At 42.7% G+C, this 17,665-nt stretch overlaps 1 protein-coding gene across 1 annotated transcript in view; it reads right to left on the bottom strand.

Annotated features, from left to right (window-relative positions):
* Positions 1-17,665, bottom strand: part of ptprn2 (protein tyrosine phosphatase receptor type N2) — a 970,059-nt gene that overhangs the window by 870,833 nt on the left and 81,561 nt on the right. Inside the window, exon 2 of the mRNA XM_043690698.2 lies at positions 11,308-11,358. Coding sequence (XP_043546633.2) covers positions 11,308-11,358 — 51 coding nt within the window. The remainder of the gene's footprint in view (positions 1-11,307; positions 11,359-17,665) is intronic.

Here is a 17,665-nt window from a genome sequence, read left to right as displayed (position 1 = left end):
TACTCTGTAAGTTTCAATTAGATCCTCCCTCATCCTTCTGAACTCCATCGTGTATTGACCCAGAGTCCTCAAGTGTTCCTCATACATTAAGCTTTTCATTCCTGGGACCATTCTCATGAACGCTCCAGGGCCAGTACATTCGTCCTGAGATATGAGGCCCAATACTACTCACAATACTCCAAATGTGGTCTGACCAGAGCCTTAGATAGCTACAGAAATACATTCCTGCCTCTATATTCTAGTCTTTTCAATGTGATATTAGAAAGAAAATGTATTAACTCGTCTAATTTAAATATGTTAATTTACTCTATTTTAAGATAATTGGTATCCTACCTTCATTAAAATAGCACATAAAGGAGTTTCACACTATACACCGGCAGAAATAAAATGTTGCCTGTCCTGTATATTACAGTTAATGGTGTTTCCAGATTTCCGTGCAAGTGATGTGAAATCACATTAATTATCTGTCATTTATTTTCTCAAAAGAAAATGGTGCTGCCTGTCTTAAAACAACAGTCATGTTCTTAAGATTAAGAAGTTCCCATTGCTCTTTAAGTCCATATTATAAAGTAACCTCTAAAAGCAATTGATTAGCCTTCAGCTGAGTTTTGTTCTTAGCTCATTTGTCAAGCTCACTGTAAAATCTGTTGCTAAAGTAACACTTGCCTTTTGGGATGTTTTCTAATCTTCTCCTCCGAGTATTTCAGCTGAGCTTGCTTTATCTGTGACTAACACTCAGGAGTCAAAACTATAACCAGGTTTTAAACAGTGTATGCATTAAAATTGGACATAAAGGAAGAGCCAGCAAATTAAAAGCCAAGAGGAATTTATTCACAGCAGTGGTAATGATGATAATACTTTTGGTATTTTGTTAAGCAGTTGTTATTTTGTTAACTAAAGTTCACAATTGAAAAATGTAAGTCTCAGCCACATAAAATGACAGAATGATTTCAGCACTAAAGGAAGCTATGCAGCCTGTCACATCAGTGCAGGGCCTCAGGAACAGCAATTCACGCAGTTTATCTGCCTTTTTGCAGTAGCCTAATTTTTTTTCTTTGTCAGATAATGATGCAACTCTCTTTGGAAAGCCATAATTGAATTTACTTTCGCCACACTGTTGGGCAACTCATCGCGAATCTTAACTACTCACTGTACAACAACGTTTTTCTCCATTGTAGCCATTACTTCATTAGCCAGGTGCTTTCAGTTAATTATTAACCCTCTAGCTCCCAATCCATTTGAGAACTGGAACTATTTCTCCTGATCTATTTGTCAAGATTTTGAGTAAATCTAAGAAATCTCATCTCAACTTCTCCTTCTTCAAAAAGAACAGACCCAGCTTCTCCAATCCATCCAAAATACTCAAGTTCCTTGTTCCTCAGAATCAGTCTTTCGATATTTTTCTGTATCTTGTGCAGCAGTACTCTTCCTACAGTATGGTCTCCAAAACCAGACATCAATACTCCAACTGAAGTTGTGTTTAGTGCAGGTTTCTCATGCTGTCCTTTCTTTTGTTCACAATATACTGTAAGATAGATGGGCTCATTTCAATTAGGAGAAAGTGAGCACTGCAGATGGAGATCAGAGTTGAGAGTGGGGCGCTGAAAAAGCACATCCTGTCAGGAGAGGAGCAGGAGAAATCAATGTTTCAGGCAAGAGCCCTTGGCTCTTTTCCAGAACCCCACTCCAGGCTCATTTCAATTGCCAACAGAATGGCCTGCATCAAAATACTTAAATTCGCCCATCGCCAGTTTTAAAGCAATTTAAGCCTGAAAAAACAAACAAGCACTTTAGTGATGCTTCTTGACTTCCATCAGGACAGTTCACAACAGAACCTACTTAATGTGAAAACCAACAGATGTGCTATATAACAGGAGAGAGCTGATTGGTTTGAAAGTGGCATCTGTTTGGTAGACGCATTGCCACAGAGAATGTATCAATGAATAATGGTTGAAGTTCACAACCAGGCTTTGTTTGCAGCTTAAACAAATTATAAATGTTGTGTTTTCCCTTAAGTTGGTGTTGTTGAGAAACATCCTGATGAGGGAAAGATGAAAACCTTCACAGAATCAGAGATAAAGCAGTGTGGAATAAGGCCATTTGGCCCATTATGTCTGCATCTTCTTATTCTTCAAATCAGCATCATTACATCTGCCTTTTCCCCACACCCTTGCTCATTATTTCTATTGAAATAATCATTCAATGCCCTCTTGTAAGCCTCAATTGAACCTGCCTCTACCACAATTTCAGGCAGTGCATTCACAGCCTCACTACCTGCAGTGTAAAACATTTATCTTGCATCACGTTTTACAAATCGCTTTAAATCTGTGCCTACTGGTTCTTGATCTTTTTTACGAATGGAAACGGGTTCTCCCTTTCTACTCTATCAAACCTGCTCATTATTTTAAAAACCTCCAACAGATCACCTCTCAGCCTTTATCTCTGCAAGGAGAACAGTCCAAATCTATCCTCATAACTGAAGTTACTCAGTCCTGGAGACAGAATTGCTCTTTTCATCAATACTCAATTTCTGTACTCCCAAACAAGTCTGATGATCTCTTCCTGACATATGGTGCTGCCCTTTTCTGTATTGCATACAGGCGTCAGAAACTATCACACTGTGCAAAGGCCTAATACTAGCAGCTCTATCTCTACAGATTATCTCACGGTAATCTTAACAGATCTCCCCATTATTCTTTCCTTAAATTTGAGAACACAGTGTCTAAATGCTTCCGTATTACTGTGTTAGTGAGTTAAATTGTAGAAAGTTCACTTTGGGAAGTGTCTACCACTGCACCTACCTCAAACTTACTATCATTAAAACCTCCACTATCTTGCCACCTGACACACTTGTTCCTCCTTACCCTCTTCACTAAGATGGTATATTTTCAGTATGTTTATGTGACATAACTATTTCTCCTTCCAACAATCAGGAGTGTTTATCAGATTAGTCATTTTGCTAACCCTTCTAACCACTTTGTATGGATTCCTGAATTTCATTTTCCGAGGTTCAACTTTTATTGACAATACAAATACTTCATCTCCCACGTGAAATATTTCACTTGCTGAATATGTTTTCTGCCCATTCTTCCACCTTTCAAATGTCTTGTGCTACCCTACACACACCTGAGTTTTTCCAGAAACATGGACATGTAATCCAACACTAAGGTTTTTTTTCATTCATGAACTTCTTCCTAATCAAATTTAATTGGGCTGGAACCCCATTAACATGACCATAACCAATTCAAATGGATGAAACCCAGTAGATTTACCCAGTAGTAAGAAATAGGAACAGGGGCATCAGGAGTGGGAATAGGCAATTCAGCCCTTTGAGTCCACTCCTCCATTTAACATGATCATGGCTGATCTTATCCTCCTCTCAACTGCACTTTCCTTCCTGTTCCCTTTAGTCCTTTATCCCACTTTTCATCATAAACATATCTATTTCTTTTTTGAATCTGTTGATTGATTCTTCCTCCATTGCACTCTGGGGCAGTGAGATCCACGGATTCACAACCCTCTGAGAGAAATAGTTTTGAACCTACCTCCTCCCACTCATCATCTATGATCTCTTCTTCTCGAGTGTCCCACATGGGGAACATGTGTTCAAGTCCACCTTCTCAATCCCTTTTCACATCTTATATAGCTCAAGCAGATCCCCCTTGTTCTTCTGAACTCCTGCAAGTACAAGCCCACGCTATTCAATGGCTCCTTATATGACAGGCCTTTCACCTCTGGAAATAACCCGATGAACCTCTTCTGAACTGCCTCCAGTGCCACCATATCTTTCCTCAAGTAAGGAAACCAAACCTCGACACAATACTCCAGGTGTAGTTTCACCAATGCTTTTTATAGTTGTAAAAACACTTCCCAACTGTTATAATTCAGTTGTTTTGCAACAAATGCCAGGACTCCATTTGCTTTTCTTATGTTATGCTGTGCCTGTATACCTACTTTCTGTGATTCATGCAAAGACACCCAGATCCCTCTGCATGGATGCACTTTGCATTTGCTTCCCATTTAAATAATTATTTGCCCTTTTGTTTCTCCAGTCAAATTGGACAACTTCACATTTACTCACATTAAACCCCATCAGCCAGATTCTGGCCTATTCTCTTAGCCTATCAATATCCATCTGTAAACTTTTCATCTCCTCATCATAGCCTACTTTCCCACCTATTTAGTATCATCTGTTTTGCAATGTTACACCCCGGCCCTGTTTGCAGATCATTTATATAGATTGTCAGATCTAGGAACTAAACCCTGTGGTACCTCAGTAATTCCAGTTTGCCACCCAGAGAATAACCCAATTATTCCAGGCCTCTGCTTTCTGTCACTCAGCCAATCCTCAATCCAAGGCAATACTCTACCCTTAGCCCCCTGCGATCTAACCTTGTGGATCTAATCCTTTCTTCCAAGCCTGTGGGTATTTGTGATGATATGCCTTAATGGTGGTTTTGAGTGTCTGATGGTAGCTCTCCAAATGTCCCTGTGTTTGTAGACGATACACAATTGACTTCAATTGGTTTATACCCAAGTTGCTAATGATCTCCTGGAAATCTTTAGACATAATGTTAGAACCCTGATCAGGCTGTACCCCAATTGGTAGTTTGTAATGAGTAAAAATCTGAATAAAAAAAATAACTTCTCTACTATGACCCTAGCTGTAGTCATCCTTAAAGAAATAGCTTCTGGGAATTGGGCTGTTATAAAGTATTTGTAAGGATATACTGTTGGCCTGCTCTCATTTTCAGTAGTGGTCCCACATAATCCACTGAAACTTGGTTCTTCAAAACCGGTAGGTGTATCACATGTTTGATCACATGCTGAGGCTGTCCTACCATCTAACATGGATGACACATTTTACAGAATTGCACTATGTCTTTAAGAAGTTTTGGCCTGTTTATCAATGCCGGCAGTTTTGATATTCCTCTATGCCCTGCTTGTGGAACCTCATGTGCTACTCCTAATATCTCCTTCCTGTATCTGGCCAGAATCACTGTCCTTTCTACACCTGTAGTTCTGTGAGCATGAATCCACTTCCTCCATCTGAACTTCACTTTGGTATTAATGGCACTCCAGAACTCCCTCAGCCTCGGCCTCTCTGTACTAAGTATCTCCAGTCCTCTTTTGCCCAATTTATTTGTCTAGCAATTCGCTCAAATGATACAAAGAATGTTTCCCCATCCTTTCTCAAAGAACATTGATAGGATCTGCGCAAACATAAACTTTTCCTGACAGGACTTCAAATTATGACTCAGATTGTCCCTGCCAGGGCCTGCATCAGTATCAGATTTCTTTTTTTTTTAACTACATCATTTTAAGCTGTTCTTCATATTCTCTTGCTTCCCACCCCCCTTTCTCTTCATGTTGCAGTTCTAATTCCAATTTTCTCATTTCCAATCCTTTCAATTTCATTTCTATTTCTTTATCATTCTCTGTTCTTTCTTTATTATTTAACACCATCTCTAGTTTCTCCATTCTCTCCTCATGCTCAAATATCTTTAACTATTGCTGAATGGCACCCAATTCCAATGTTTCACTGCCCATGAGTGCTCAGCCCCTCTGCATTTCCTCTAACACCAAATGCCATGCTAGTAGCTCAATAATGTCTGCCTTGTCAGGCCTTGTAGCTCTGTCAGGCAATGCTACCTCCAATTTACCCACCACGTCAAAAAACCTGGGCTTTCAAAGTTCCTTAAGATTGCCAGGGACAACTCTGCCACCTGCAGGAAATCCCCTGCCATTTCTAGTCTTAAATGAAGTACAGAACACAGCATTTTCTTTCACCTCGGCAAAAGTGTAGAGTGCAGTGTGAGAGAAATGCCCCATCTTCCGCCTCGGAACACTTCAACCCCAGGGCATCAACATGGACTTTACCAGTTTCCTCATTTCCCCTCCCCCCACCTTACCCCAGTTCCAACCTTCCAGCTCAGCACTGTCCTCATGACCTGTCCTACCTGCCAATCTCCCTTCCCACCTATCCACTCCATTCTCCCCTCTGACCTATCACCTCCATCCCCACCCCCATTCACCTATTGTACTCTTTGCTACCTTCCCCGACCCTCCTCTCTGACCTATCACCTCCATCCCCACCCCCATTCACTTATTGTACTTTTTGCTACCTTCTTCCCAACACCCCCTCTCCCCATTTATCTCTCGACCTTGGAGGCTTCCTGCTTCTATTCCTGATTTTGCCCGAAATGTCGATTTTCCTGCTCCTCGGATGCTGCCTGAACTGCTGTGCTTTTCCAGCACCACTCTGATCTAAACTCTATTTTCTTTCACCTGTCATTAACACATTCTCAATGTTCAGATTCAAATCACTCTATGCTGGATAAACACCCAAATGTTGTTAAGCCTCAGAGGGATAGTACACTGGAAATGAAGCCCTGCTATTCCCAGAGTCAACATAAAAGTGAAAAAAAATTAAGTAATGCAAAATTCCCTAATTTACCTGTTAAGTGGAACTAAGGAGAGACTGGTTTTCTGTACTTAAAAAGAATGACTATTTGTTGCAAGTAAGTAAATGATAGGTATGGGTAAACAATTACAAACTCTCACCATAAACTTTATTAGTTAAAATTCTAGACCCATTGCAAGCTCCCTCTTACACATCTAGTACAATGGCTCAGTGGTTAGCATTGCTGCCTCACAGCACCAGGGACCCGGCTTCAATTCCAGCCTCAGGTGTCTGTCTGTGTGGAGTTTGCACATTCTCCCCGTGTCTGCGTGGGTTTCCTCCGGGTGCTCCGGTTTCCTCCCCCAATACAAACATGTGCAGGTTAGGTGAATTGGCAATGTTATATTACCTAAAGTGTTCAGGGATGTATAGGTTAGGTGCATTAGTCAGGTGCATAATAGGGTAGGGGATTGGGTCTGGGTGGTTTACTTTTCGAGGGTTGGTGTGGACTTGTTGGGCTGAAGGGCCTGTTTCCACAGTGTAGGGTTTCTCGGATTCATGCACACACAGATAGACACAGACCAGGAAACAAAAATGGATGTTTTGGTGAAGGGGAAGACTGGCAAGGCATGTAGTCTGTTCACAGTGTTATTGAGATGGTTATTGTGCTGATCAGAAGCCTGTTATTTGATCTTCCTTCTCTGAATTCTTTTACTTGGCTGGGAAGGGCTTATGCCTGAAACGTCGATTCTCCTGTTCCTTGGATGCTGCCTGACCTGCTGCGCTTTTCCAGCAACACATTTTCAGCTGTGAAGTTCACACTTGCAAATTCAAAGTCACAATTTAGAGCAACTGCTGAAGTTAAATAAACCGGCTTTCTTCAGGTTGAAGGTGGGTTTTTACTGCAGAGAACAGGACCGCTCCTGGACTGGTGGGGACCTGACACCTTCTTCCCACCCTGTTCACAGTCCCAAGCTGAACAGCTACCTGAGAACCAAATCACAGTTTCAGGTGGGCACTGGACTTTAACATTGATAACTGGTCAATTGTCCACAGACCAATCAGCTGCTTGTTGCCAGGTGGATCCAGTTCATTTGCACCTTCTCCTGCGACTGCTTGAACCAGCAGCTATATAAACAGTACTTACAATGAGTGCCAGGTTACTTGATTTCTATAACATGCAGTAATCCTCCAGCTATCCTTTGTTTTCCATTTCAGTCCACTATTGAAAATACATTTAAAAAATGATATGGTCTATAGAGAATATAAAGACATGCCAGTGATACCTGAAAATCAAGAAGTTGAAGGAAGAGAGGATCTTTGTGAAATTATCATCAGGGAAGTGGTACTAAGCAAACTGACAGAACTGAGGGCTAGTAGGTTTCTTGGTGCTTCATGCTAAGGTCTTAGGAGAGGTGGCTAATGTGATGGTAGATGTTTTGGTGTTAATTTAACAAAATTCAATAGATTCTGGAACAACTCCATTTGACTGAAAAATAGCAAATATAATCCCTCTATTCAACGATGGAGAGAGGCAGGAAACAGGACATGATTGGCCAGTTAGTTTGACATCTATTGTAGGGAAAGGGTTGAGGCACAATCATTAAGGAGGTTACAACTGGCGCTTGAAAAAACTCCAGGTAATCAGGAAGAGTCAGTATGGATTTGTGAAAGGAAGATTCCATTTAACCAAGTTATTGGAATTTTTTGAAGGATTAAATTGTGCTGTGGATGAAAGGGCATCACTTGGATGATCAGTACTTGCATTTTCAAAATGCATTTGAAAAGATTCCACATATATGGTCATTATCATGAGCTCTTAATGTGCACATAGTTGGTTACGTATTAGCATGGATAGAAGACTGGCTGGCTGGTAGAAAACAGAGTATGAATAAATGGGTTTTTTTTAAGATCTGCAGAATAAGACAAATGGTGTCCTGCTCAGACTTACTTTTCTCTACAATTTATACCAATGACTTAGATTAGGGGATTGCAGGTATAATGGCTAAATTTGCAGGTGATACAACAATAGACAGGAAAGTATGCCGTGGACATAACAAAGATGCAGACCAATATAGACAGATTGAGCAGTGGGCAAAAACCTGGCAGATGCAGTATCATGTGGTAAAATGTAAAGTTGTCTACTTTGGCAGGAAAATAAATTAAAAAGCAGCATTTTACTGAAATGAAAAACGATTGCCGTGAGATATAAAAGAATCTGGATGTTCCAGTGCATGAGTGTCAAAAGGTTAGTATGCAGATACAGCACATAATCAGGAAGGAAAATGGAATGCCAGCCTTCATTTGAAAAACTGGATATGAAAGTGGGGCTTTATGCTTCAGTTATACAGATGTGCAGCTTTGGTCTTCTCCTGGTTTACTGGATTGATACCTGGAATGGTTTTCACTAGAAATTTGAAGAGGATGAGGTGATTTGGTTGAAGTGGATTAGGTCCTGAAGGGAAAACTCCAAATAACTGCAGATGTTGGATATCAGAAACACAAACAGAAACTGCAGGAAAACTCAGCAGAACTGACAGCGTCTGTGAACAGAAAGCAATGCTCTTCAGAAGGTGGATGAGGAAAGAATGCCTCCTCTTGTGGGTAGGTTCGGAACTTAGGGACACTGCTTTAAACTCAGGGTAACTCAATTAGGGCAGAGGTGAGAGGATTTATTTTCTCTCAGAGGTTTGGGTAACGTTTGAACTCTTTGCCTCAGAAGACTGTGGATGTATATTCATCAAATATTTTTAAGGCAAAGATAGACAGCCTCTTGTTAAGCAAAGGTATCAAAAGGTATCAGGGATTGTTGGGAATGTGGTTCAGAACACAACCGGATCAGCCATGATCATATCGAATGGCAATGCAAGCTTGAAGGGCCGAATGGCCTCAGTCTGTTGCTAGTCCTTATGTTCAGCTCCTTCACAGAGTGACACTCGAAAACCATGTCTCGTTTTCTAATTTGGCCACAAATGGAATATTGCTTATTGTTCTGGGCAGATGGGAGAATATGAAAGAACTGGAGAGGGTGCAGACCAGGTTTACGCAACAGCCACTGGGATGAGAAATTCCAGTTCAAATAGAACGTGGTGGATGCAGATTCAACTGAAGCATTTAGAACTTAATTCAACAGCTAGTTGAAAAGGTGTAATGTGCAGGCATGGAGAAGGAAAGAGGAATGACATTGTGAGAGGCTCACTTGGAGAGTTGCCAGCAACATGATGGGCCACATGGCCTCCTTCTGCACTGTGCCAACTCAATGGGTCTGTAACTTTTGTTCTTGGGATATGGCCAACACTGCCCTGCCTGCAGTCACTGCTCATTTCTTAATGCACTGAGAAGATGATGGTTGGGTTTACCTCTCAAGTCAGAATTTTGCGCTCAGAGTGTTCCCATGATGGAGAAGTAGGGAGTTCCACTGACAAAGCAGGAACATTGATGTAAGTGCAAGTTGACATGGCGAACATTGGAGAAGAAGCTGGGGTTCCCTGTGGTGCTCCTGTGACTTTTGCTGCTTTTGTCCTTCTTGACAATAAAGGTTGGAGGACTGGAAGATACTTTCCAATAACCTTAGTGAGTAGATCCAGTGCACCTTGACGATCACGTAAACTCCCACCATCGTCTGGTGGATGTTCAGTCCCGCAACATTCATGTACATTATGTGAACCTCTCCTTTGTTACTTGTCATTAAAGTTTGAGATTAGAGATTTATCTTGAGATTACTTACAGTGTGGAAACAGGCCCTTCGGCCCAACACATCCACACCGACTCTCCGAAGAGCAACCCACCCAGACCCATTCTTCTACATTTACACCTTCACCTCACATTACGGGCAATTTAGCACGGCCAATTCACCTAACCTGCACATCTTTGGACTGTGGGAGGAAACCGGAGCACCCGGAGGAAACCCACGCAGACACGGGGAGAATGTGCAAACTCCACATAGACAATTGCCTGAGGCAGGAATTGAACCCGGGTCTCTGGCGCTGTGAGGCTAACCACTGTGCCACCGTGCCACCCCCAAACTTCTTAAGATTTATTACAACAAAGAGTATACCATCACATTCTTAAATTAAGTAATGCAGATTGTAGAGAAATCCTTCGGGTCTTGGAATCTCAAAGCCAGCTCTTTTAGCCATGTTATCATAGAAACCCTACAGTGTGAATACAGGCCCTTTGAGATTAGAGTTTTTTTTAGATTACTTACAGTGTGGAAACAGGCCCTTCGGCCCAACAAGTCCACACCAACCCTCTGAAGAGTATCCCACCCAGACCCTTTCCCCTGCCCTATTACTCTACATTCCCCTGACTAACTTACAAACCCCTGAACATATGGGCAGTTTAGCATGGCCAATCCACCTAATCTGCACATCTTTGGACTGTGGGAGGAAACCAGAGCACCCAGAGGAAACCCACACAGACATAGGGAGAATGTGCAAACTCCACAGAGACAGTCACCCAAGTCTGGAATTGAATCCCTGGCACTATGAGGCAGCAGAGCTAACCACTGAGCCACCGTGCTGCCAATATGGTTAATCCAGTTAAGTCCTTGGTTAAAAGTGATACAGAGGGTGATGACAGTGCCAAGGGACTTTAGCCCAGTGTGACACAACAGGGTGACTGGCCTCTTTCCATTCCATAACCATTTTGTGATGACAGCCCAGGAACTCCTGCATCTGCGATATTGGATTGCTCACTCAATATACTTAGCGAGCTACAGAGAAACCAGGGGGCCTGCCTCAAATGTACCAGCTAAACTACCCAAGGTAAAACTGCAGTGAAGGATTTGGTGAATAAACACTGCAATCTGTGGCTGGCAATTATCGCGGAAACTCATCAGTTTAACAGCAGCATTCTGGCATCCGCAAGTACAAACAACCTCAGAAGGTGTAGAAATTACTCACCATTTACACAGATCTCATAGGGTTTGCACACATCAGCTTCAAACAAGCAGCCTGCAAGAGAACAGAAGGCAATCTATTACAAATAAAATTAAACCCAGACAGACTAGCCTAAAAAAAAACCTTTCGAGACCAACGTATTTAGAGTCATAGAGATATACAGCATGGAAACAGACCCTTCGGTCCAACCTGTCCATGCCGACCAGATATCCCAAACCAGTCTAGTCCCACCTGCCAGCACCCGGCCCACGTCCCTCCAACCCCTTCCTATTCATATACCCATCCAAATGCCTCTAAATGTTGCAATTGTACCAGCCTCCACCACTTCCTCTGGCAGCTCATTCCATACACGCTCCACCATCTGCGTGAAAACGTTGCCCCTTAGGTCTCTTTTATATCTTTCCCCCCTCACCCTAAACCTATGCCCTCTAGTTCTGGACTCCACCACTCAGGGAAAAAGACTTTGTCTATTTACCCTATCCATGCCACTCATGATTTTATAAGGTCAACCACCGAATATAATTTCCAAAATTCACCAGTTAAGACTTATGACTGAGAAACATTTTTGATGACCTCTCTCAACAGAACCCACACTCACTCTCTGCTATAATACTGACCTCCCAGGAAGGCTCATGCTCTACCACTCTGACTATTGAGTGAAACAGCACCCACTCTCATTCATCCAGTACAAACCTCTGCCCTGCTCTCCCTGCTCACTCACCCCTCAGGGTACCTCACCAGATTTCCCCTCACCTGTACCAACACTGTGCAAGACACTTCCCCCTCATGCATAGAATCATAGCAGCACAGAAACAGACTCTTCGGTCCAACTAGTCGATGCCGACCAAGTTTCCCAAACTAAACTAGACCCACTTGTCTGCCTTTGGCCCATATCCCTCTAAATCTTTCCTATTTATGTACCTGTTCAAATATCTTTTAAATGTTGTAACTAGAGCTGTATTTACCACTTCCTCTGGCAGTCCATTCCACATACTAATGTCCTTTAGGAAAGGAAATCTGCCATTCTTACCTGGTCTGGCCTACACGTGACTCCAGATCCACAGAAATGAAGTTGACTCTTGACTGCCCTCTGGGCAATAAATATTAACCTAGCCAGTGATGTCCTGGTCCCATAAAGAAGTTTTTAAAAAATACCTCCGGATTTACACACGAGCCTCAAGACATGCACCAGAAGTCATCAAGACCAACATTTTCCCTTTATTATACAATGCCTACCCCCAGATCTTAGTCTATGTTTACTCCTTGCAAGAACAAATACTGGGAAAGCACCAGAAGATGAGCATATCCAGTGGAACTAGAGTCAGTCAGAAACAAGAGTGAGGTCTTTGTTACTTTGTTAAGTGTGATATCTGCCCATCCAACACTAATATTACATAGGTTTTACGTATTGGCAATCCTAGTGATTTATTATGCAGCTATTCGTAGTTAATTACACTCTCCTTTATTCAGAGCCTTCTCCTCTGCCATTGTGGCTCATCCCTGGGCCTGGAGAATGTGTTTTCAACTGTGATAGCCACTGCAATCCGTATTGTCACACACGGCCTGAATCTCAATTCCTCCTTTAATTCTTTTGCAGGAGAGAAAAGCCCACAATGGGGAAGAGGTAGTGAGGTGCCTGGCATTTGACTCCTTACTTCCTACGAGGTAAGGACTCCAGCCCTGGTCAATGAGGACAGCGACAGCTCATGACAATGCTGAAACATCCATGCCTTGCCAGCCAAGGAAGAAGCATTGTCCACAGCTGGGCTACTCTCCCAGCGTGTGTTTGTGGGTGATGTTCATACCATGCCAGAACGTCCATCCCGTGTTCACAGCACTTTCCCTAAAGCTAAGAGCCTTGCCCTCCTATAGAGCTCCTCCTCTGCTACCTGGAAGGAAGAAGCCACAGGTCCTCAGAGGATGTACAAGCCAGACAGCCTCCAGTTCAGATACGGACACCTCTGTGTGTGTGTTTGCTCTTGTCCTTCTAGATGGTAGTGGCCACGGGTCTGGAAGATGAATTTCTGCAGCGCATCTTTCTGATGATAGACACCACTGCAAGTGAGCATTGGTGGTGGAGTGAGTGAATGTTTGAGGATGTGGTGCCAATCAAGTGGGCTGCTTTTCCCCAGATGGTGTCAAGCTTCTCCAGATGTCATCACTTGGATGCTATATCAGTCCTTTTAAAGCTGCAGCTTATATTTTACTGGTTTGCTAAGTTGATACCCTATTTAGTGCTTCTACAAAAGATTACAGCTACAGTACATTGGGAAACCATGGGCATGCATATGGCCCTACAACTCCATGGCACCGGTAAGCAAATGTGAGGAATTCTCCTCATTCTACACAACTGATAAAACTTGGCGTAGGCTTCCACTTAAGCCAGTTTTGGGAAAATGTTGACAGCCTGAGAATAGTTTGTTTAAGAGTAACAGTAAAATTGGCTCTGACTGTGGGACAATTGGGACACTGACCAGTTGTATGGAACACCTAATTAGAAACCTTTATTACTAAGTCAACAATGAAATCAATTCTTTTCTTGCAAAGAAATACCTTGAACATACAAAAATATCCTTAATGTTCACCTCTGACTTGAAAGGAAATCATTAACCCATGATAACAATGGGGAATGCTAGCAACCAGACAGAGCTCTCCAGCCAACATTCTGTTTGTAATTGTTTCCCCCTCCGAGGTTTCACTGAATTTGCAGTTAGGTGGGCAAGGAGGCAACTTGATACTAGGGTCTACATCATTTTAAATATTACAGCAGCCTAGTGTCACTTTCCTCTCTATATCATTGAAAAACTACAGAGATAGATCATTATCTAAATGGCAATGGATTAGGAAAGGGAAGGTGAAATGAGACACGGGCTTTCTTGTACACCAGTCACTGGAAGGAAGCATGCAGGCGATTTATTGAACCTCACATTTGGAGGACTCGAACCAGGAGCAGGAATGTCCTGCTGCAATAGTGCAGGGCTTTGGGAAAGCCACACTTGGAGTATTGTCACAGAATCACTAAATTGTTACAGCATAGGAGGAGGCCATTTGGCCCATCGTGCCTGCACTGGCTCTCTTACCTAGTGTCAATCTTTTACATTTTCCCATATCCCTGCACACTACTTCTATCCAAATCATTATCCAATGCCTTCTTGAATGCCTCAATTGAACCTGCCTCCACCACATCTCCAGACAGTGCATTCCATACCTAAACTACTCACTGTCTGAACAACACCCTTGCTTCTTTTGCAGATCACCTTAAATCTATGCCCTGTCATTCATATTCTTTTTACAAGAGGAAACAGCTTCTCCCCAGCTACTCTGTCCAGCTCACTTATGATTTTGAATACCTCTATAAATCTCCTCTGAGCCCTCTTCTCTGCAAGGTGAACAGTCACAACTTCTTTTCAACCTATCCTCATGATTTCTCGTTCCTGGGACCATTCTTGTAAATCACTTCTTTTAGAATCTCTACAATGTTGAAACAGGCCCTTCAGCCCAACAAGTCCACACCGACCCTCTGAAGAGTAACCCACCCAGACCCATTCCACTACCTTATATTTACCCCTAACTAATAACCTACCCCATGGGCAATTTAGCATGGTCAATTCACCTAACCTGCCCATTTTTGGACTGTGGGAGGAAACCAGAGCACCCGGAGGAAACCCACGCAGACACAGGGAGAATGTGCAAACTCCATATAGACAGTTGGCCGAGGCTGGAATCAAACCCGGGTCCCTGGCGCTGTGAGGCAGCAGTGCTAACCACTGAGTCACTGTGCTGCCCTATCCAATGTATTCAAATCTTTGCTGTAGTGTGTTACCTAGAACTGTACACAATTCTCCAGCTGAAGTCTAACAAGTGTCCTATGCAACTTCAACATTACCTCTCTGCTCTTGTACTCTATGGCCCTATTGATAAAGCTGAGGATACCGTGTGCTTTATCAACTGCCCTCTCCACATGTCCTGCTACCTTCAACGATCTGTGCACATATCCACCTATGCTCCTGCACCCCTTGCACTGAGTGGCTGAGCAGGCCATTTCTTAGGCCAGGTGAGAGGCAGCCATATTGCTGTGGGTCTGGAGTTACATGTCGGCCAGACCGGGTAAGGATAGCACATTTCCTTCCCTGAAGACAAATCAGACAATTCATGATAGTTTCATGGTATCCTGGCTTATACCCATGCATCACTAAAACATGCTTGATTTACACATCCAAAGTGACAAGAAAATGCTGAATGCACATCCAAAGGAAGAACTACTTTGTCTTGTCCAAGGAGGCCAAATAAAATATCCTGAAGGATATTCATTAAACAATGTGCACTTTGACCACAAGCCAGTAGTTTCGTAGTCACTATTACGGATCCTGAGAAAAAGAAATTTAGGCAGGATTGTTAGAATGTCAAGTTTACATCATAGCAAATAGCTAAATCCGAGACACTTGAATCTTTGAAAGAAAAAGTGGCTGAATGAACAGCTGAAGCAGAGGAAGAGTTACAGGTTTATGTGGAAAAGAGATTACCATTGGAAAACTCTTACAATGAACAGCACAGGTCAGATGACCCAAATGGTCTCCTTCACACTCGCAAACCTCTTAGGTTTTTACTTTTGGAAAATTATTTGCAAAGAAAACATTTTATCAGATTTCACTAAATCTCCACAATCAGGGAGCCAAGGGAATGACAAAACCTATTTTCAACAGTTTAATAGAATAGATAAAGTGAAGTAAAATAAATAACAATCCAGGTATTTCCAGGCAGCAAGATAAGCAGGTGGGGTGAGAAGGCAGTGAAGAGCAAATTTGGAATAGAACTCAGGATAGACTTCTTTGCACAGTGGCTGATCAATAACCAGATAGTTGAGCCAAAAGGCATTGGTGATAGCAGGATGACAGTTAATGGGATAGAAGGATTCCTAGTCCAAACTTACACATTCTTTGGGACAACATATTCTTTGGGAGATGGATTTCAAATCAGTTCGGGCTGGCAGGAATTTAAGCAACAAATTAACACAGCAGGGAATGAGGAACAGAAAATTTAATTTAATGCAATAAGTCACTTCTTATGGGCGGCACAGTGGCACAGTGGTTAGCACTGCTGCCTCACAGCACCAGAGACCCGGGTCCAATTCCCGCCTCAGGCAACTGTCTGTGTGGAGTTTGCACATTCTCCCCGTGTCTGCGTGGGTTTCCTCCGGGTGCTCCGGTTTCCTCCCACATTCCAAAAATGTGCAGGTTAGGTGAATTGGCCCTGCTAAATTGCCCGTAATGTTAGGTGAAGGGGTAACTGTAGGATCTGGGTGGGTTGCTCTTCGGAGGGTTAGTGTGGACTTGTTGGGCTGAAGGGCCTGTTTCCACACTGTAAGTAATCTAACCTTTCATTTGGAGCTAAACGCATTATTATTGGACAATTAACAGACGGGAGCTAATCATTTAATATTTTACAGTGAGTGGCTAGAAACGGACATTGGCTGTCCATAATCCTTTCAGCCGAGCTGTGCAGCTTTCCCCCCTTGAGTAACATAATCGGGGAGACACAATAAAATGTTTAAATAGAAGATTCACACATGTACAAAATCTGCTGTAAAGCGGTCTTTACTTCGTCACTGTACTTGTGTGTGCAATGCATAGTTTGCCTCCAGGATCACACTCCACTGTAGCTTCAGTCTGTTGCACAGCATGATATTACTGGAGCACATTTGGTACGGAACTGCCACTTGTACATTCAAGAGTCTGGTCTAATGTTTAATTCAAGCATTATAAATAAAGAAGGTTAATGCATATTGAACTACATGAAGCAATATGGCACTCTCTTTCTCGCTCCCATTCAGTACGCAAAGGTTGTCTGACATTTCACTGAAGTATTCCTGCTCTATTGAGCTGGCAGCCCTGTGACTGGTAATGCAAAGAGTCAGAGTCATAGAGATGTACAGCCTAGACAATTCATCAATAGTTTATCAAATTTCATAGGGGTCATGTTCACCTTTAAGGAACCCTCTTCATTTCTGGCTCATTGTGGAATTTTTATCCCATGATGGGCAGATGATCAACTCTGCCGGGCTGTCTCACAGAAACATGTGTCACAAATGTGCACAACGGTTACGAAACAAAGCGCGGAGCCCTTGTGACTGTGATAGCTGTACCTGAATCCAACAGGGGCATGACACATGCACTGCTTGCTAAATGTACAAAGTCAGAAAACAGTTGTCTTCACAGACTGTTAAATTGTAACATCCGGCTGGAGAACTGGTGCAGGAAGGAGGGCATCATATTTCAGAGACATTTCAGTCATTCTGGGGTAGGTTGGGGCCCAGCGCTCCTCCTATTTCTCCTTCCAGTCAATGCCATGGCCAGCATGCTGA

The sequence above is a fragment of the Chiloscyllium plagiosum genome, unplaced genomic scaffold, assembly GCF_037043375.1.
Source record: "Chiloscyllium plagiosum isolate Xiang-an unplaced genomic scaffold, Cpla_swu_hap1 HiC_scaffold_5, whole genome shotgun sequence".
NCBI classification, from domain to species: domain Eukaryota; kingdom Metazoa; phylum Chordata; class Chondrichthyes; order Orectolobiformes; family Hemiscylliidae; genus Chiloscyllium; species Chiloscyllium plagiosum.
This window is presented reverse-complemented; position numbering and strand designations above follow the sequence as displayed.